At 39.8% G+C, this 19,119-nt stretch overlaps 1 protein-coding gene across 1 annotated transcript in view; it reads right to left on the minus strand.

Annotated features, from left to right (window-relative positions):
* Positions 1 to 6,590: 6,590 nt before the first annotated feature.
* The window catches only part of PLEKHM1 (pleckstrin homology and RUN domain containing M1), a 212,207-nt gene continuing 199,678 nt past the window's right edge, over positions 6,591 to 19,119 (minus strand). Inside the window, exon 12 of the mRNA XM_053699611.1 lies at positions 6,591 to 9,133. Within this exon, the coding sequence (XP_053555586.1) occupies positions 9,028 to 9,133 (106 nt within the window). The 3' untranslated portion in view covers positions 6,591 to 9,027. The remainder of the gene's footprint in view (positions 9,134 to 19,119) is intronic.

Here is a 19,119-nt window from a genome sequence, read left to right on the forward strand (position 1 = left end):
GTTGTTCTTTGGGGGGGAAAGCTACAATACAGAAAAAAAGAGAGAAAAAAAAGCATTTTTTTTTGGTAAACTGGGTACTGGCAGACAGCTGCCAGTACCCAAGAAGACTCCAAGTAAGGTAGAGGGGGAGGGTTAGAGAGCTGTTTGGGGGGGGATCAGGGAGGTTGGGGGCTAAGGGGGTATCCTACACATCAGCATATGTAAATATGCTAAAAAAATATTTAAAAAATTAAAAGATACCTTTTATTTTAGTACTGGAAGACTTTCTGCCAGTACTTAAGATGGCGGGGACAATGTTGGGGTGGGGGAGGGAAGAGCACTGTTTGGGAGGGATCAGGGGGTCTAATGTGTCAGGTGAGAGGCTGATCTCTAAAGCTAAAATTAACCCTGCAAGCTCCCTACAAGCTACCTAATTAACCCCTTCACTGCTAGACGTAATACACATGTGATGCGCAGCGGCATTTAGCGGCCTTCTAATTACCTAAAAGCAATGCCAAAGTCATATATGTCTGCTATTTCTGAACAAAGGGGATCCCAGAGAAGCTTTTACAACCATTTGTGCCATAATTGCACAAGCTGTTTGTAAATAATTTCAGTGAGAAACCTAAAATTTGGAAAAAGTGAACTTTTTTTTTATTTGATCGCATTTGGCGGTGAAATGGTGGCATGAAATATACCAAGAAAAAACTTGTAAGCGAGTCAGCCAGTGTAAAAGTTAAAATATAACTTTTATTGGAAAATAATAAAAATAAACATCAAAGTTTCTTGAGGCTAGTGCAACACCAGTCTTACATGTTTCAGCATTACGAAATATACCAAGATGGGACTAGATCAATACTTTAAGTATTATTTCAATGTTAATCTCAGTGCCAAGTTTATATATCATGGTTGTAGCAAGTAGAAATTCACAGTCTGCAGGCTAAAGATCTGATCGTTACTTAATGATTCTTATTAGATCGCGATGATACAGGAATAGTTACATCAACTGTCACATTATCTTTGAGCCCTACTAATAAGAGATATAAGAGCCACCCAACCCGATGTTTACAGGTATAGAAACGACACACCCCGTCTGTAACTGAATAACGATTGGCCAAAATAAGCTGCCCCATTTGGTGATGTCAGTTACATGCATGACACACCTCAATTTCGAAGTCCTCTGATTGGTGGAAATAGACCAATCGGCTTGAATCAACCCACATAAATACCCTTAGACACCGGCGCGCGTCACCTTTGAGAAAGCCGAGATTATATCGGCGAAACATGTTAGGGAGGGTATTGTGTAAAAATACCCTGTTTGTAGTTTTAATGGCATATTAACTCGTCCCAGTAGTAATACCTGGTCTTATTTATGGGCACCATTTATTTTAGGTTCCAATATGTTTTGATAATCGAGTCAAACATAAAAACATCTACAAGTATTGTTTGTTTAGTGACACCTGTATGCGGATAAGATAGACATCTTATTTCAACTGTTAAACCGTTCTATGCCAAAATAAGGCCCTCTGCAGTGTCACAAGCAGCCCAGTTGTAGAGCGGAATCTAACACACAGTTGATTAACCCTTCGATGGTGGGAAAACTTTAATATCAATAAACACTCTTATAAATATAATTTATTAACCCTGTGATTAAGAACAAAAAATATAATTGCTGTATAGATAATCACAGTGAATTTTAGTTACTAATGTGGAGTGGTTGTTATAAATAATAAAGCAGAAATAACATTAGACTCTCTAGTATAGATCATTTTGTGCTTTATACGTTGATTATATTAATTCAGCACTTCTTGAATACAAGAATAGATTTCTTAAAAAAGTGGTGGGTATATGGTGCGCAAATCTGCCCCTTGCAATACACACTAATCTGCTCCCATAAAGCAGATAATGCAAGAACTGGTACAAAGAAAAAGAGAGATGTGTGTATGCGCTAAACAGCTATGGGGATGATGAATAATCTATAAATATATATTAGTATATTTAGAGATATGAATTATGAAGGTATATATTATAAAAACACTTTGTGTGGCATAAAAATATAGTGTAGGTGTTACAGAGTCAACCTGTGCGACTGGTTTAAATCTAATATCCAAGCAACTAAAATGAATCAAATATCAAAGCAGTATGTATATCAAAATAAAATTTATTTATCTTAATTAAAATAACAATGAAAGAGTAAATCCCAAACGGAACTTTCACTGTTATAGAAGCCAAGATTCCATAGGTGGATTTACTCTTTCATATAGGGCTACTATCCCAATATGATTTTAGACTGAGCTGCACAAACAGTCAGCTATTTTTAGCTTATTTTTTATGTTTTAGCATAGAGTTTGTTACTATATATGACCGGTCATAATATCACAGTATAAGTAGACAATATTTCATTGTTATTTTAATTAAGATAAATAAATTTTATTTTGATATACATACTGCTTTGATATTTGATTCATTTTAGTTGCTTGGATATTAGATTTAAACCAGTCGCACAGGCTGACTCTGTAACACCTACACTATATTTTTATGCCACACAAAGTGTTTTTATAATATATACCTTCATAATTCATATCTCTAAATATACTAATATATATTTATAGATTATTCATCATCCCCATAGCTGTTTAGCGCATACACACATCTCTCTTTTTCTTTGTACAAGAATAGATTTCTGCCACAACAAGACTCTTGGTAGCTTTACAGTCAGTCTGGGTATATAGCACTTCTTTTATTAATCCCTTAACGTTTTGGGAACTCAAACCTGAGCTGTATTATAAATTATCCCAGACTCAGTAATTGAAACTTGAATTGGAGTGTTCACTAAATACATAACATACTTCCATTCATAATAAAGCTGATACAATTTCAGTTATATTTCACAACAGCACCAACATAAAGTGTAAGATGTGAATAATTTTATTAAAATCCAACATCAAGTAAAAAAATGACCAAGAAGTGCCGATACAGCACAGTATATAAGCGTGTTTACTAACATCTACTACATTCACAGAATATTGACTCTGCCCTTTCTTCATATATAAAATTGGCGATCATCATAGAAAAACCTTTTGGTAAAAATAATGAATGTAACCAATCCATGCCAATTTTTATATTAAGTACTAGCAGTGAAATTTATTATATATATATATACAAGTATTATCGCGAGAAAATTATTATTGCAAAAATGATCTCTGCTTATATGTACATTCACCACGGCAGTAGTCAGAATACTTAATACCTGTGCCACCTCTTTGTGATCAGGCACATTAACCTGTACTATTCAATTTAAAGAGTAACATTACAACCCGCTCACTGTCGACCGGACTACCAGCAATAAATAACTACAATACCTACACCACATATGTAGATGCCCATTACTTATGCCCTTATATAATAAGGCTTCATATAAACCATAATAATTCTCTATACGAGTTTCTATGTGTTTTTAAATTGCACACACTCACACAGTGATTTTATTTAATCTTTGTATTAATAAAAGTTATGTTTTATTTTAATTCGACTCATTGGTCTAATTTATATAGTCTGTTATCCCATAATTTAGGGGTAATAGAAGTGCTACACAAGTGCATATCTCCAGTCTCAATCCCTTTAGTGATTTAGGCTACATTTGCAATACTTGGGGTTGTCTACTACACTAAACTAAAGCTAAAATTAACCCTACATGCTCCCTAATTAACCCCTCCACTGCTGGGCATAATACACGTGTGGTGCACAGTGGCATTTAGTGGCCTTCTAATTACCAAAAAGCAATGCCAAAGCCATATATGTCTGCTATTTCTGAACAAGGGGGATCCCAGAGAAGCTTTTACAACCATTTGTGCCATAATTGCACAAGTTGTTTGCAAATAATTTCAGTGAGAAACCTAAAGTTTGTGAAAAAAATTGTGAAAAAGTGAACAATTTTTTTTATTTGATCTCATTTGGCGGTGAAATGGTGGCATGAAATATACCAAAATGGGCCTAGATCAATACTTTGGGATGTCTTCTAAAAAAATATATATACATGTCAAGTGATATTCAGGGATTCCTGAAAGATATCAGTGTCCCAATGTAACTAGCGTTAATTTTGAAAAAAAAGTGGTTTGGTAATAGCAAAGGGCTACTTGTATTGTACTTGCCCTATAACTTACAAAAAAAGCAAAGAACATTTAAACATTGGGTATTTCTAAACTCAGGACAAAATTTAGAAACTATTTAGCATGGGTGTTTTTTTGGTGGTTTTAGATGTGTAACAAATTTTGGGGGTCAAAGTTAGAAAAAGTGTGTTTTTTTCAATTTTTTCCTCATATTTTATATATTTTTTATAATAAATTATAAGATATGATGAAAATAATGGTATCTTTAGAAAGTCCATTTAATGGCGAGAAAAACGGTATATAATATGTGTGGGTACAGTAAATGAGTAAGAGGAAAATTACAGCTAAACACAAACATGTAAAAATAGCCTTGGTCCCAAGCGTACAGAAAATGGAACAGTGCTGTGGTCATTAAGGGGTTAAAGTTAAGTCACCGGGAGATATTATCTGCAAAGCCTGGAAGTAAACAGAGTCTGCAGTTTCTAGACCACTGCTTAGCCCTGTGAACAGTGAACCACCTCTAATGAGCCTGTCTCCTCAGCCCCAGTGCCTGCTTAAAAGGTGCTGTCTATAAATCCCCTCCTTTGGTATATAGGAAGCTCTATGTCCCAGGAAAATAAAGTGGTCCACTTCCTCTGGATCCTTTTATTATTTTCCCAGACCCAGAATAAAAAGTCAGCACTTAACTTGTAAATCTGCCAGACAGCAAGGCAGCTCAGCAGGTTTGAGAGGTCCTCTCCCTCACATAGCCCTGTGGAGAAAAGATAAAGCCTGAGTAATCATACTTAGGCTATCAGGATTAGGGCAGCATAAATTACATGGGAGGCGCAGTGAGAATTATGTCCCACAAGTTGCCATTGGACTACGGCTACACCCTAGAACAAAGCAGCACAATCTTGCACTACTTAAAAAATAATCAACTCTTGATTGAAGAATCTTTTACTAACACCTAACTTTACCACTTCCTTGCTCTAACGTAGGCAAAGAGAATGACTGGAGTGGGAGGGAAGGGATGTGATATTTAACAGCTTTGCTGTGGTGCTCTTTGCCGCCCCCTGCTGGGCAGGAGTGATATTCCCAACAGTAATTAATGATGATCCGTGGACTCATCGTGTCATTAAAAAGAAATAACAGAATCCTCCATAACTCGTCTATATCAAATTATAGAGAAGGAAAAAATGACTGGCACATTATACCCCCAATGGCTGGGGCACTCACCAACTCCTATGACACAGACAGAGAAGATGCTCCTCTCCGCAGACACCTAGTCAGGAATCGGAAGCGGGGGGAAAACGTGACCACTCCCTGTCACATGGTGCTCATGCAGGACTTGGCCCTGCTAAGGAAAAAGAGCGCCATCTTAATATAAAGAAAACTGTGCAGCTCCCCAAAAGAAAATAACCTGTACGTTCTGTCTCAGCCTAAGAGCCCAAACGTTCTTACACATAAGCAGTCAAAATCACATAACAAATATGATTATGTTAAATGCCGCTCAGGAGATATTAACCCTTGATTCCATAAAGATAAGAGTCCCACTGTGACCCTGTCTTCTATCGTTATACATGTGTGTAAAATAATGAAACAATCTTACCAGAATCTATGCCATGGAACAGTGACACGGTCCTTCAAGTTTGGCAGATTGTAGCAGTGCTTCTGACAAACTTGAGTGAAGAAAAGCAGGCAGCGAAACGCTTCAATGCTGATTGCTTAAGGAGCTGTTAATATGAGTCTGGATGGATTCGCAGAAAGACTCTCTCTGTATCTCCAGACTCTAAATTTCTTCAATGCTCTCACTGAGAGGCTGACAAGACTACTTAAAACTCCAGTCCCATCGCGAAGGGCACTACCCTCCATAAGGAACTACTCTGAAATCTTCTGACACTTCTTTGCCAACCTCCTGTGACGAAAGGCAAAGAATGACTGGGGGATGAGGGAAGTTGGGGAGGTATTTAAGCCTTTGGCTGGGGTGTCTTTGCCTCCTCCTGGTGGCCAGGTTCTGTAATCCCGCAAGTAAGGAATGAAGCCATGGACTCTCCTCATATTAAGAAGTAAATCATGTTCTTTTTGTCAAGTGTCAAGTGGGTGGGACAATAAACACTCTTCAACAACAAGAGTAGACTCTATATATTATGTAACTGAGGCTGTGGGTATTTTACATAAAATGGAAAATTCAAGAACAAGGGGTCATGAGCTCAAGCTAAAGGGTAGTAGATTCAGAAGTAATTTGAGGAAGCACTTCTTTACAGAAAGAGTGATTGATTTATGGAATAAACTTCCTCAAGAGGTAGTAGCAACAAACACTGTGGGGGACTTTAAAAATGCATGGGACAAGCATAGGGCTATCCTACGAACTAGATAAGTTTATACTGTTAGGTAAGGTCGGGCAGACTTGCTGGGCCTATGGCTCTTATCTGCCGTCAATATCTATGTTTCTATGTTTCTATGTGCCCAGAGTAAGTAAATTATTTTACTGGTAAAAATAACACTCCTGTAATACAAACATTTTTCTGACACAACAGTTAAACTGACTCTTTATTTAATCAATAATTTATGAACAAAAGATTAAGCAGTTATTCCTGATAAACATTTAACATTTTTAAAGATTAGATTGAAACATATATTTCCTCCATACAGTAAAACCTTTGTCTTCAATAAGAATCAGGCTAATTGAGTTTGGCACACATGTTATAGGAAAGGTTTATTTCTCTCCTACAGTAATCATTGTGATAGATACCTTGGAAAATTTGAAATCTAACAAAACCAGAAAAATAATGGCCACTTTCAGTCCAAGGCCGTACTAGAAATATATGGAAAACTACAATATTTATGACAGTGTTCCCCAAACTAATTGAGTGACGAAGTCCATGGCTGACTTCAAATTAAATTTACTGAAGGAAGTGCAAAACCCCATAAAATAACTCAAACGGAATCCATATCATCTTGGAAGGATCCTTAAATGCCTACGTCACAATAATAACAAATATCTATATGTCAACTCTTTAGAACTATATATTTCCTACACAACACTAAAAACTGATAAACTATAAATAAATGTAAATTATGCTGTGCTTGCCCTTATATATTAGTTTAAAAAGAGAGAAACTTTTTATGGTACTTTTTCATGCACCATAGGGGTTCTATGAAAACAGTTTGGGAAGTATAGATCAAAGGTAATGTCTATTATACATGTGCATTTTTTGGTATTCAGAGTCTTTGATCACAACTAAATAATGAATGGCACTTTAATTATCTCAATGAAAAGATTGTTAATTCATTAAAAAAAATCTGAACGATAACAAAATGCACAAGTATAAAGTCCATCAAATCACTGTGTATGCAAGGGTCTGACGGTCATAAAGCTGTAGCAATCGTTAAATTGGTTGAACTGTTTTAGACTGACTACATAAAGTCAAGACTCTAATAATAGATCGGGTTGGATAGACAAGCAGACCAAAGTGTTACATTTATTGTACTATATCTTTAGCAAAAAGGAGAAACTGAAAAGCTGAAGTGACTATCCATTGGTCTATCAAGTCTCTGTTTATATGGTGGGCAGGAGAGGTTAATGGTTGGTGACATATGTAGGTTTATTACACTATAGACTGGGCCATGTCAATAACAATGTGCATCTAGACCACTTCTCAAATAGTGATTGGATGGTGGTCTGCTGAGAAGTTTCCTTTGATTTCTCCTTGGAGGGACTGGTAAAACACATTAATGGACTTATTCACAGTCTAGTCTCTGCATACAAAAAAATGCATGATTATACAATGATCTAATGATCAAAATGACAACTTAGTTTTTGCAAAACGCGTGGACTGGAAAGTTTGTTGGAACAATTTCTATATATAAAGTGAGCCTGGCTCAGGATTATACAATATAACCTTTCTGATTTCTATAGTAAGTTAGTGAAAAGGCACATGGCTACACTTACATACAGATATAGTAATGGAAAAGTAATTCGCAACTTCACAAACCGGAAATGATTATTGTATTTACAAATCCATTTTCAGCTAGTAAATCTCAATAAAATTATTTAAAAAATTATTTCAGGCAGCCTTAACTTCTGAATCTATAACAAGAACAAAAAAAACAAAATACTTGATGAATGGATTAGTATGGTCAGTAATTTCTTGGCAAGAATTTGTTTACTTAAAGGAAGACTGAAAAAGCAAAAGAACAATTATTTATAAAGTTGTACAAAATGTGAATTATAGCAGGATAATGCTAGTCAGAGCACCTTCATGAATAGGTAAGTTAGGACTAACTTCTGTGCCATTACCTGCAGCATTTATTACCCCAATTATTCCAGTTGCAGTTTAGCAGCATAAGCCTCCATAGAGGAGAAAGTATATTTGAAATGTAAGATGTTCATACTGGTACTCCGTTTGCAGTCTTAAGCACATTTGTGCAACACATTGTCCCCAATAATGAAGTGGATCATGTGATACAAGTGCAGGCTTACACTATGTAACAAATCCACAAAACATTCTGCATACAGCACATCTTTTATGACCAAGTACTTTTTGTTTCTGACAGTACAAAAGATTAGTTTTGTACATATTTATTTTAACAGTCTTTCCATGACAGGTTTAATGCTTCTGAAGTAGTGTAAATAAGTGCACAGTATGTATAAAATATACATATTTCTAAGGTTTTTGTTTTTTTACTGTTAATAAGAGATTGATGTTTTGCTGTGTTGCATCCATATCTGTCAAATGGTGAGCAAAGCATCAAAATCAGTTTAAGGTTTTAATGGACAAATGCTTCCATTACAGGCTTTTTGTCTATGAATATTACAGACACGGTTGGCAGGGCTTCCATTTTGGGATACTGTCTCTTCAACGTCACTGTAGAAGCAAGTTAATTCCCTAGTCTTCCAAAAATTTCGTTGGTTCAAAAAAAAAAAAAAAAAAGAATTTGCAACTCTCATCATAATTCATATATTAAATTGATTATGGTATTTTTTCCGTCTCACGCATCGAGGACACTCAAGTCCCTGAAGAGCACAAGGTCTATGGAAGACCGCTTTACAGTCACCGCATCTAGAGGGGAAAACAGGAAAACAGATATCAGTATTTATTGACACTGGGTGATGCTACTTTCTGGTCCCCTTCTGAAGGTTGAAAAATCAAAGTCTGGAGAATACAAAACACTTTCCATTTTTAACATAGAGAAGGTGTCTCTCATTCCTCAACCAATAAGAAAAACATAAATGTATGCTTACCCGATAAATACATTTCTTTCATGGTGGTGATAGTCCACAATCCATTACTCCTGGCAATTACTCTTCTCTACCACTAGGAGAAGGCAGATTCCCAAACCCCAGAGCCCTTAAAACCTTTCCCACCTCACATATACCTCAGTATAGCCAAGCATAGTGAGGTAGGAATAAGAGCAATAAAAGGAGCAGGGAAAAAAGATGCGCTGAAGAAAAAACTAACCCGAAAAAAACATAAGGGTGGGGTCTCTCGTGGACTCTCACCACCATGAAAGAAATTAATTTATCAAGTAATCATACATTATGTTTTCTTTCATACAGGTGGTGAGAGTCCACAATCCATTACTAATGGTAACCAATACCCAAGCTGTGGAGTACACGAGTAATAACATAAAGAGAGGGATTTAAAAAAACATATTTTTTCACTGAGAAATTAAATCCACAACCCCAATAAATATATATGTATATTAAACAGGCAAAAAATCTTACTGAGACAGCCACCTGAAGAACCTTTGTACCAAAGGCTACTTCAGAAGAAGCAAAAACATCAAAATGGTAGAATGCGAAGAAGACCAAGTAGCCTTGCAAATCTGATCAACTGAAGCTTCATTCTTGAAAGAAGTGGCAACTGAACTAGTAGAATGAGCAGCACTGCGCTGCAGTGGAGGCTGGCCTGCCTCCAAGTAAGCCATGTGAATCAAAAGTTTCAACCAAAAGGCCAAAGAAAAAGCAGAAGCTTTCTACCCCTTCCTAGGAACAGAAAAAAAAAAGAGTGAAAAAAAAGTAAATTTATGCTTACCTGATAAATTAATTTCTTCTACCATACGACGAGTCCACGGATTTCCTCCTTACTTGTGGGATATTAACCTCCTGCTAACAGGAAGTGGCAAAGAGCACCACAGCAGAGCTGTATATATATAGCTCCTCCCTTCCCTCCACCCCCAGTCATTCGACCGAAGGTTTAGGAAGAGAAAGGAAAAGCTAAAAGGTGCAGAGGTGACTGAAGTTACAAAAAAACATAATTTATGCTTACCTGATAAATTCCTTTCTTCTGTTGTGTGATCAGTCCACGGGTCATCATTACTTCTGGGATATAACTCCTCCCCAACAGGAAATGCAAGAGGATTCACCCAGCAGAGCTGCATATAGCTCCTCCCCTCTACGTCAGTCCCAGTCATTCGACCAAGAATCAACGAGAAAGGAGTAACCAAGGGTGAAGTGGTGACTGGAGTATAATTTAAAAGATATTTACCTGCCTTAAAACAGGGCGGGCCGTGGACTGATCACACAACAGAAGAAAGGAATTTATCAGGTAAGCATAAATTATGTTTTCTTCTGTTATGTGTGATCAGTCCACGGGTCATCATTACTTCTGGGATACCAATACCAAAGCAAAAGTACACGGATGACGGGAGGGATAGGCAGGCTCATTATACAGAAGGAACCACTGCCTGAAGAACCTTTCTCCCAAAAATAGCCTCCGAAGAAGCAAAAGTGTCAAATTTGTAAAATTTGGAAAAAGTATGAAGCGAAGACCAAGTTGCAGCCTTGCAAATCTGTTCAACAGAGGCCTCATTCTTAAAGGCCCAAGTGGAAGCCACAGCTCTAGTGGAGTGAGCTGTAATTCTTTCAGGAGGCTGCTGTCCAGCAGTCTCATAGGCTAAACGTATTATGCTACGAAGCCAAAAAGAGAGAGAGGTAGCAGAAGCTTTTTGACCTCTCCTCTGTCCAGAATAAACGACAAACAGGAAAGAAGTTTGGCGAAAATCTTTAGTTGCCTGCAAGTAGAACTTGAGGGCACGAACTACATCCAGATTGTGTAGAAGACGTTCCTTCTTTGAAGAAGGATTTGGACACAAGGATGGAACAACAATCTCTTGATTGATATTCCTGTTAGTGACTACCTTAGGTAAGAACCCAGGTTTAGTACGCAGAACTACCTTGTCTGAGTGAAAAATCAGATAAGGAGAATCACAATGTAAGGCTGATAACTCAGAGACTCTTCGAGCCGAGGAAATAGCCATTAAAAACAGAACTTTCCAAGATAACAATTTTATATCAATGGAATGAAGGGGTTCAAACGGAACACCCTGTAAAACGTTAAGAACTAAGTTTAAACTCCATGGCGGAGCAACAGCTTTAAACACAGGCTTGATCCTAGCTAAAGCCTGACAAAAGGCCTGGACGTCTGGATTTTCTGACAGACGCCTGTGTAACAAGATGGACAGAGCTGAAATCTGTCCCTTTAATGAACTAGCTGATAAACCCTTTTCTAAACCTTCTTGTAGAAAGGACAATATCCTAGCGATCCTAACCTTACTCCAGGAGTAACCTTTGGATTCGCACCAGTATAGGTATTTACGCCATATTTTATGGTAAATCCTTCTGGTAACAGGCTTCCTAGCCTGTATCAGGGTATCAATAACCGACTCAGAAAAACCACGTTTTGATAAAATCAAGCGTTCAATTTCCAAGCAGTCAGCTTCAGAGAAGTTAGATTTTGATGTTTGAATGGACCCTGTATCAGAAGGTCCTGTCTTAGAGGTAGAGACCAAGGCGGACAGGATGACATGTCCACTAGATCTGCATACCAAGTCCTGCGTGGCCATGCAGGCGCTATTAGAATCACTGATGCTCTCTCCTGTTTGATTTTGGCAATCAATCGAGGAAGCAGCGGGAAGGGTGGAAACACATAAGCCATCCCGAAGTTCCAAGGTGCTGTCAAAGCATCTATCAGAACCGCTCCCGGATCCCTGGATCTGGACCCGTAGAGAGGAAGTTTGGCGTTCTGGCGAGACGCCATGAGATCTATCTCTGGTTTGCCCCAACGTCGAAGTATTTGGGCAAAGACCTCCGGATGAAGTTCCCACTCCCCCGGATGAAAAGTCTGGCGACTCAAGAAATCCGCCTCCCAGTTCTCCACTCCCGGGATGTGGATTGCTGACAGGTGGCAAGAGTGAGACTCTGCCCAGCGAATTATCTTTGATACTTCCACCATTGCTAGGGAGCTTCTTGTCCCTCCCTGATGGTTGATGTAAGCTACAGTCGTGATGTTGTCCGACTGAAACCTGATGAACCCCCGAGTTGTTAATTGGGGCCAAGCTAGAAGGGCATTGAGAACTGCCCTCAATTCCAGAATGTTTATTGGAAGGAGACTCTCCTCCTGATTCCATAGTCCCTGAGCCTTCAGAGAATTCCAGACAGCGCCCCAACCTAGTAGGCTGGCGTCTGTTGTTACAATTGTCCAGTCTGGCCTGCTGAATGGCATCCCCCTGGACAGGTGTGGCCGATGAAGCCACCATAGAAGAGAATTTCTGGTCTCTTGATTCAGATTCAGAGTAGGGGACAAATCTGAGTAATCCCCATTCCACTGACTTAGCATGCATAATTGCAGAGGTCTGAGGTGTAGGCGTGCAAAAGGTACTATGTCCATTGCCGCTACCATTAAGCCGATCACCTCCATGCATTGAGCTACTGACGGGTGTTGAATGGAATGAAGGACACGGCATGCATTTTGAAGCTTTGTTAACCTGTCCTCTGTCAGGTAAATCTTCATTTCTACAGAATCTATAAGAGTCCCCAAGAATGGAACTCTTGTGAGAGGAAAAAGAGAACTTTTCGTTCACTTTCCATCCATGCGACCTTAGAAATGCCAGAACTAACTCTGTATGAGACTTGGCAGTTTGAAAGCTTGAAGCTTGTATTAGAATGTCGTCTAGGTATGGAGCTACCGAAATCCCTCGCGGTCTTAGTACCGCCAGAAGGGCACCCAGAACCTTTGTGAAGATTCTTGGAGCCGTAGCCAATCCGAATGGAAGAGCTACAAACTGGTAGTGCCTGTCTAAGAAGGCAAACCTTAGATACCGGTGATGATCTTTGTGGATCGGTATGTGAAGATAAGCATCCTTTAAATCCACAGTGGTCATGTACTGACCCTCTTGGATCATGGGTAAGATTGTCCGAATAGTTTCCATTTTGAACGATGGAACTCTTAGGAATTTGTTTAGAATCTTTAAATCTAAGATTGGCCTGAAAGTTCCCTCTTTTTTGGGAACCACAAACAGGTTTGAGTAGAACCCTTGTCCTTGTTCCGACCGCGGAACCGGATGGATCACTCCCATTATTAACAGATCTTGTACGCAGCGTAGAAACGCTTCTTTCTTTATCTGGTTTGTTGACAACCTTGACAGATGAAATCTCCCTCTTGGGGGAGATAATTTGAAGTCTAGAAGGTATCCCTGAGATATGATCTCTAGTGTCCAGGGATCCTGAACATCTCTTGCCCAGGCCTGGGCGAAGAGAGAGAGTCTGCCCCCCACTAGATCCGGTCCCGGATCGGGGGCTCTCGGTTCATGCTGTCTTTGGGGCAGCAGCAGGTTTCCTGGCCTGCTTGCTCTTGTTCCAGGACTGGTTAGGCTTCCAGCCTTGCCTGTAACGAGCAACAGCTCCTTCCTGTTTTGGTGCAGTGGAGGTTGATGCTGCTCCTGTTTTGAAGTTCCGAAAGGGACGAAAATTAGACTGTCTAGCCTTAGCTTTGGCTTTGTCTTGAGGTAGGGCGTGGCCCTTACCTCCTGTAATGTCAGCGATAATCTCTTTCAAACCGGGCCCAAATAAAGACTGCCCCTTGAAAGGTATATTAAGTAATTTGGACTTAGAAGTAACATCAGCTGACCAGGATTTTAGCCACAGCGCCCTACGTGCCTGTATGGCGAATCCTGAGTTCTTAGCCGTAAGTTTGGTTAAATGTACTACGGCCTCCGAAATGAAGGAATTAGCTAGTTTAAGGACTCTAAGCCTGTCCGTAATGTCGTCTAGCGTAGATGAACTAAGGTTCTCTTCAAGCGACTCAATCCAAAATGCTGCCGCAGCCGTAATCGGCGCGATACATGCAAGGGGTTGTAATATAAAACCTTGTTGAACAAACATTTTCTTAAGGTAACCCTCTAACTTTTTATCCATTGGATCTGAGAAAGCACAGCTATCCTCCACCGGGATAGTGGTACGCTTAGCTAAAGTAGAAACTGCTCCCTCCACCTTGGGGACCGTTTGCCATAAGTCCCGAGTGGTGGCGTCTATTGGAAACATCTTTCTAAATATTGGAGGGGGTGAGAACGGCACACCGGGTCTATCCCACTCCTTAGTAACAATTTCAGTTAGTCTCTTAGGTATAGGAAAAACGTCAGTACTCGCCGGTACCGCAAAGTATTTATCCAACCTACACAGTTTCTCTGGTATTGCAACGGTGTTACAATCGTTGAGAGCTGCTAAGACCTCCCCTAGTAATACACGGAGGTTCTCCAATTTAAATTTAAAATTTGAAATATCTGAGTCCAATCTGTTTGGATCAGAACCGTCACCCACAGAATGAAGCTCTCCGTCCTCATGCTCTGCGAGCTGTGACGCAGTATCAGACATGGCCCTAGCATTGTCAGCGCACTCTGTTCTCACCCCAGAGTGATCACGCTTGCCTCTTAGTTCTGGTAATTTAGACAAAACTTCAGTCATAACAGTAGCCATATCTTGTAATGTTATCTGTAATGGCCGCCCAGATGTACTAGGCGCCAAAATATCACGCACCTCCCGGGCGGGAGATGCAGGTACTGCCGCGTGAGGCGAGTTAGTCGGCATAACTCTCCCCTCGCTGTTTGGTGAAATTTGTTCACATTGTACAGATTGACTTTTATTTAAAGTAGCATCAATACAGTTAGTACATAAATTTCTATTGGGCTCCACCTTGGCATTGGAACAAATGACACAGATATCTTCCTCTGAGTCAGACATGTTTAACACACTAGCAAAAACTCACAACTTGGTTATAATCTTTTTTAGCAAAAAAACGTACTGTGCCTCAAAGAGGTACTAACGATTAAATGACAGTTGAAATAATGAACTGAAAAACAGTTATAGCATCAAACTTTAAAACACCAAAACTTTTAGCAAAGGTTTGTTCCCATTAGTAAAATAACAATAATTAAATTTGACATAAAAAATACAAAGCAACGTTTTTATTCACAGTCACTATAAGAATTCTCACAGCTCTGCTGAGAGAATTTACCTCCCTTCAAAGAAGTTTGAAGACCCCTGAGATCTATCAGAGATGAACCGGATCATGCAGGAAATATAAAAGTAACTGACTGGTATTTTTTGATGCGTAGCAAAGAGCGCCAAAAACGGCCCCTCCCTCTCCCACACAGCAGTGAAGAGAAACGAAACTGTCACAATTAAAGCAAAAAAAAAACAAAAAACTGCCAAGTGGAAAATAATGCCCAAATATTTATTCACACAGTACCTCAGCAATGTAAACGATTCTACATTCCAGCAAAAACGTTTAACATGATAGATAGTTATTAAAAAGGATTAGTGACCTTTAACAGAGTAGTTCCGGTGAAATACCATCCCCAGAATACTGAAGTGTATACATACATGTCATTTTAACGGTATGGCAGGATTTTCTCATCAATTCCATTCAGAAAATAAAAACTGCTACATACCTCAATGCAGATTCATCTGCCCGCTGTCCCCTGATCTGAAGCCTTTACCTCCCTCAGATGGCCGAGAACAGCAATATGATCTTAACTACTCCGGTTAAAATCATAGTAAAAAACTCTGACAGATTCTTCCTCAAACTCTGCCAGAGAAGTAATAACACGCTCCGGTGCTATTTTAAAATAACAAACTTTTGATTGAAGTCATAAAAACTAAGTATAATCACCATAGTCCTCTCACACATCCTATCTAGTCGTTGGGTGCAAGAGAATGACTGGGACTGACGTAGAGGGGAGGAGCTATATGCAGCTCTGCTGGGTGAATCCTCTTGCATTTCCTGTTGGGGAGGAGTTATATCCCAGAAGTAATGATGACCCGTGGACTGATCACACATAACAGAAGAAATATCATTTAAATCTGTGTGAAAAATGACAGGGAGGGCCGTGGACTCGTCGTATCGTAGAAGAAATTAATTTATCAGGTAAGCATAAATTTACTTTTCTTCTACAAGATACGACGAGTCCACGGATTTCATCCTTACTTATGGGATATAATACCAAAGCTACAGGACACGGATGAAACGGGAGGGAAAGACAGAGACCTAAATGGAAGGCACCACTGCTTGAAGAACTTTCCTCCCAAAAACAGCCTCAGAAGAAGCAAAAGTATCAAATTTGTAAAATTTGGAAAAAGTATGAAGAGACGACCAAGTCGCAGCCTTGCAAATCTGTTCAACAGAAGCATTGTTTTTAAAAGCCCATGTTGAAGCCACAGCCCTAGTGGAATGAGCTGTAATTCTTTCAGGAGGCTGCTGTCCAGCAGTCTCATATGCCAGACGGATGATACTCTTCAGCCAAAAAGAAAGAGAGGTAGCCGTAGCTTTCTGACCCCTACGTTTTCCAGAATAAACAATGAATAATGAAGATGATTGACGGAAATCCTTAGTCGTCTGCAAGTAAAACTTCAAGGCACGGACCACGTCCAGGTTATGTAACAGACGCTCCTTCTTAGAAGAGGGATTAGGACACAAGGAAGGAACAACAATTTCCTGATTAATATTCTTATTTGAAACGACCTTAGGAAGGAATCCAGGTTTGGTACGCAAAACCACCTTATCAGAACGAAAGATAAGGTAAGGCGAATCACATTGTAACTCTGAAAGCTCAGAAACTCTACGAGCAGAAGAAATAGCAACCAAAAACAAAACTTTCCAAGATAACAGTTTAATATCTATGGAATGCATGGGTTCAAACGGAACCCCTTGAAGAACTTTAAGAACTAAATTCAAACTCCAAGGTGGAGTAAGTGGTCTAAATACAGGCTTAATTCTGGTCAGAGCCTGACAAAAAGACTGAACATCTGGAACATCTGCCAGACGTTTGTGTAGCAAAAACAGAATTTATGTTTACCTGATAAATTACTTTCTCCAACGGTGTGTCCGGTCCACGGCGTCATCCTTACTTGTGGGATATTCTCTTCCCCAACAGGAAATGGCAAAGAGCCCAGCAAAGCTGGTCACATGATCCCTCCTAGGCTCCGCCTACCCCAGTCATTCGACCGACGTTAAGGAGGAATATTTGCATAGGAGAAACCATATGGTACCGTGGTGACTGTAGTTAAAGAAAATAAATTATCAGACCTGATTAAAAAAACCAGGGCGGGCCGTGGACCGGACACACCGTTGGAGAAAGTAATTTATCAGGTAAACATAAATTCTGTTTTCTCCAACATAGGTGTGTCCGGTCCACGGCGTCATCCTTACTTGTGGGAACCAATACCAAAGCTTTAGGACACGGATGAAGGGAGGGAGCAAATCAGGTCACCTAAATGGAAGGCACCACGGCTTGCAGAACCTTTCTCCCAAAAATAGCCTCAGAAGAAGCAAAAGTATCAAACTTGTAAAATTTGGTAAAAGTGTGCAGTGAAGACCAAGTCGCTGCCCTACATATCTGATCAACAGAAGCCTCGTTCTTGAAGGCCCATGTGGAAGCCACAGCCCTAGTGGAATGAGCTGTGATTCTTTCGGGAGGCTGCCGTCCGGCAGTCTCGTAAGCCAATCTGATGATGCTTTTAATCCAAAAAGAGAGAGAGGTAGAAGTTGCTTTTTGACCTCTCCTTTTACCGGAATAAACAACAAACAAGGAAGATGTTTGTCTAAAATCCTTTGTAGCATCTAAATAGAATTTTAGAGCGCGAACAACATCCAAATTGTGCAACAAACGTTCCTTCTTTGAAACTGGTTTCGGACACAGAGAAGGTACGATAATCTCCTGGTTAATGTTTTTGTTAGAAACAACTTTTGGAAGAAAACCAGGTTTAGTACGTAAAACCACCTTATCTGCATGGAACACCAGATAAGGAGGAGAACACTGCAGAGCAGATAATTCTGAAACTCTTCTAGCAGAAGAAATTGCAACTAAAAACAAAACTTTCCAAGATAATAACTTAATATCAACGGAATGCAAGGGTTCAAACGGAACCCCCTGAAGAACTGAAAGAACTAAATTGAGACTCCAAGGAGGAGTCAAAGGTTTGTAAACAGGCTTAATTCTAACCAGAGCCTGAACAAAGGCTTGAACATCTGGCACAGCGGCCAGCTTTTTGTGAAGTAACACAGACAAGGCAGAAATCTGTCCCTTCAGGGAACTTGCAGATAATCCTTTTTCCAATCCTTCTTGAAGGAAGGATAGAATCCTAGGAATCTTAACCTTGTCCCAAGGGAATCCTTTAGATTCACACCAACAGATATATTTTTTCCAAATTTTGTGGTAAATCTTTCTAGTTACAGGCTTTCTGGCCTGAACAAGAGTATCGATAACAGAATCTGAGAATCCTCGCTTCGATAAGATCAAGCGTTCAATCTCCAAGCAGTCAGCTGGAGTGAAACCAGATTCGGATGTTCGAACGGACCCTGAACAAGAAGGTCTCGTCTCAAAGGTAGCTTCCAAGGAGGAGCCGATGACATATTCACCAGATCTGCGTACCAAGTCCTGCGTGGCCACGCAGGAGCTATCAAGATCACCGACGCCCTCTCCTGATTGATCCTGGCTACCAGCCTGGGGATGAGAGGAAACGGCGGGAACACATAAGCTAGTTTGAAGGTCCAAGGTGCTACTAGTGCATCCACTAGAGCCGCCTTGGGATCCCTGGATCTGGACCCGTAGCAAGGAACTCTAAGCCATCTCCGTGGAGATGTTGCCTGTACAACGGCAAAGAGAATGACTGGGGTAGGCGGAGCCTAGGAGGGATCATGTGACCAGCTTTGCTGGGCTCTTTGCCATTTCCTGTTGGGGAAGAGAATATCCCACAAGTAAGGATGACGCC

Source organism: Bombina bombina, chromosome 1 (genome assembly GCF_027579735.1).
Source record: "Bombina bombina isolate aBomBom1 chromosome 1, aBomBom1.pri, whole genome shotgun sequence".
NCBI lineage: Eukaryota > Metazoa > Chordata > Amphibia > Anura > Bombinatoridae > Bombina > Bombina bombina.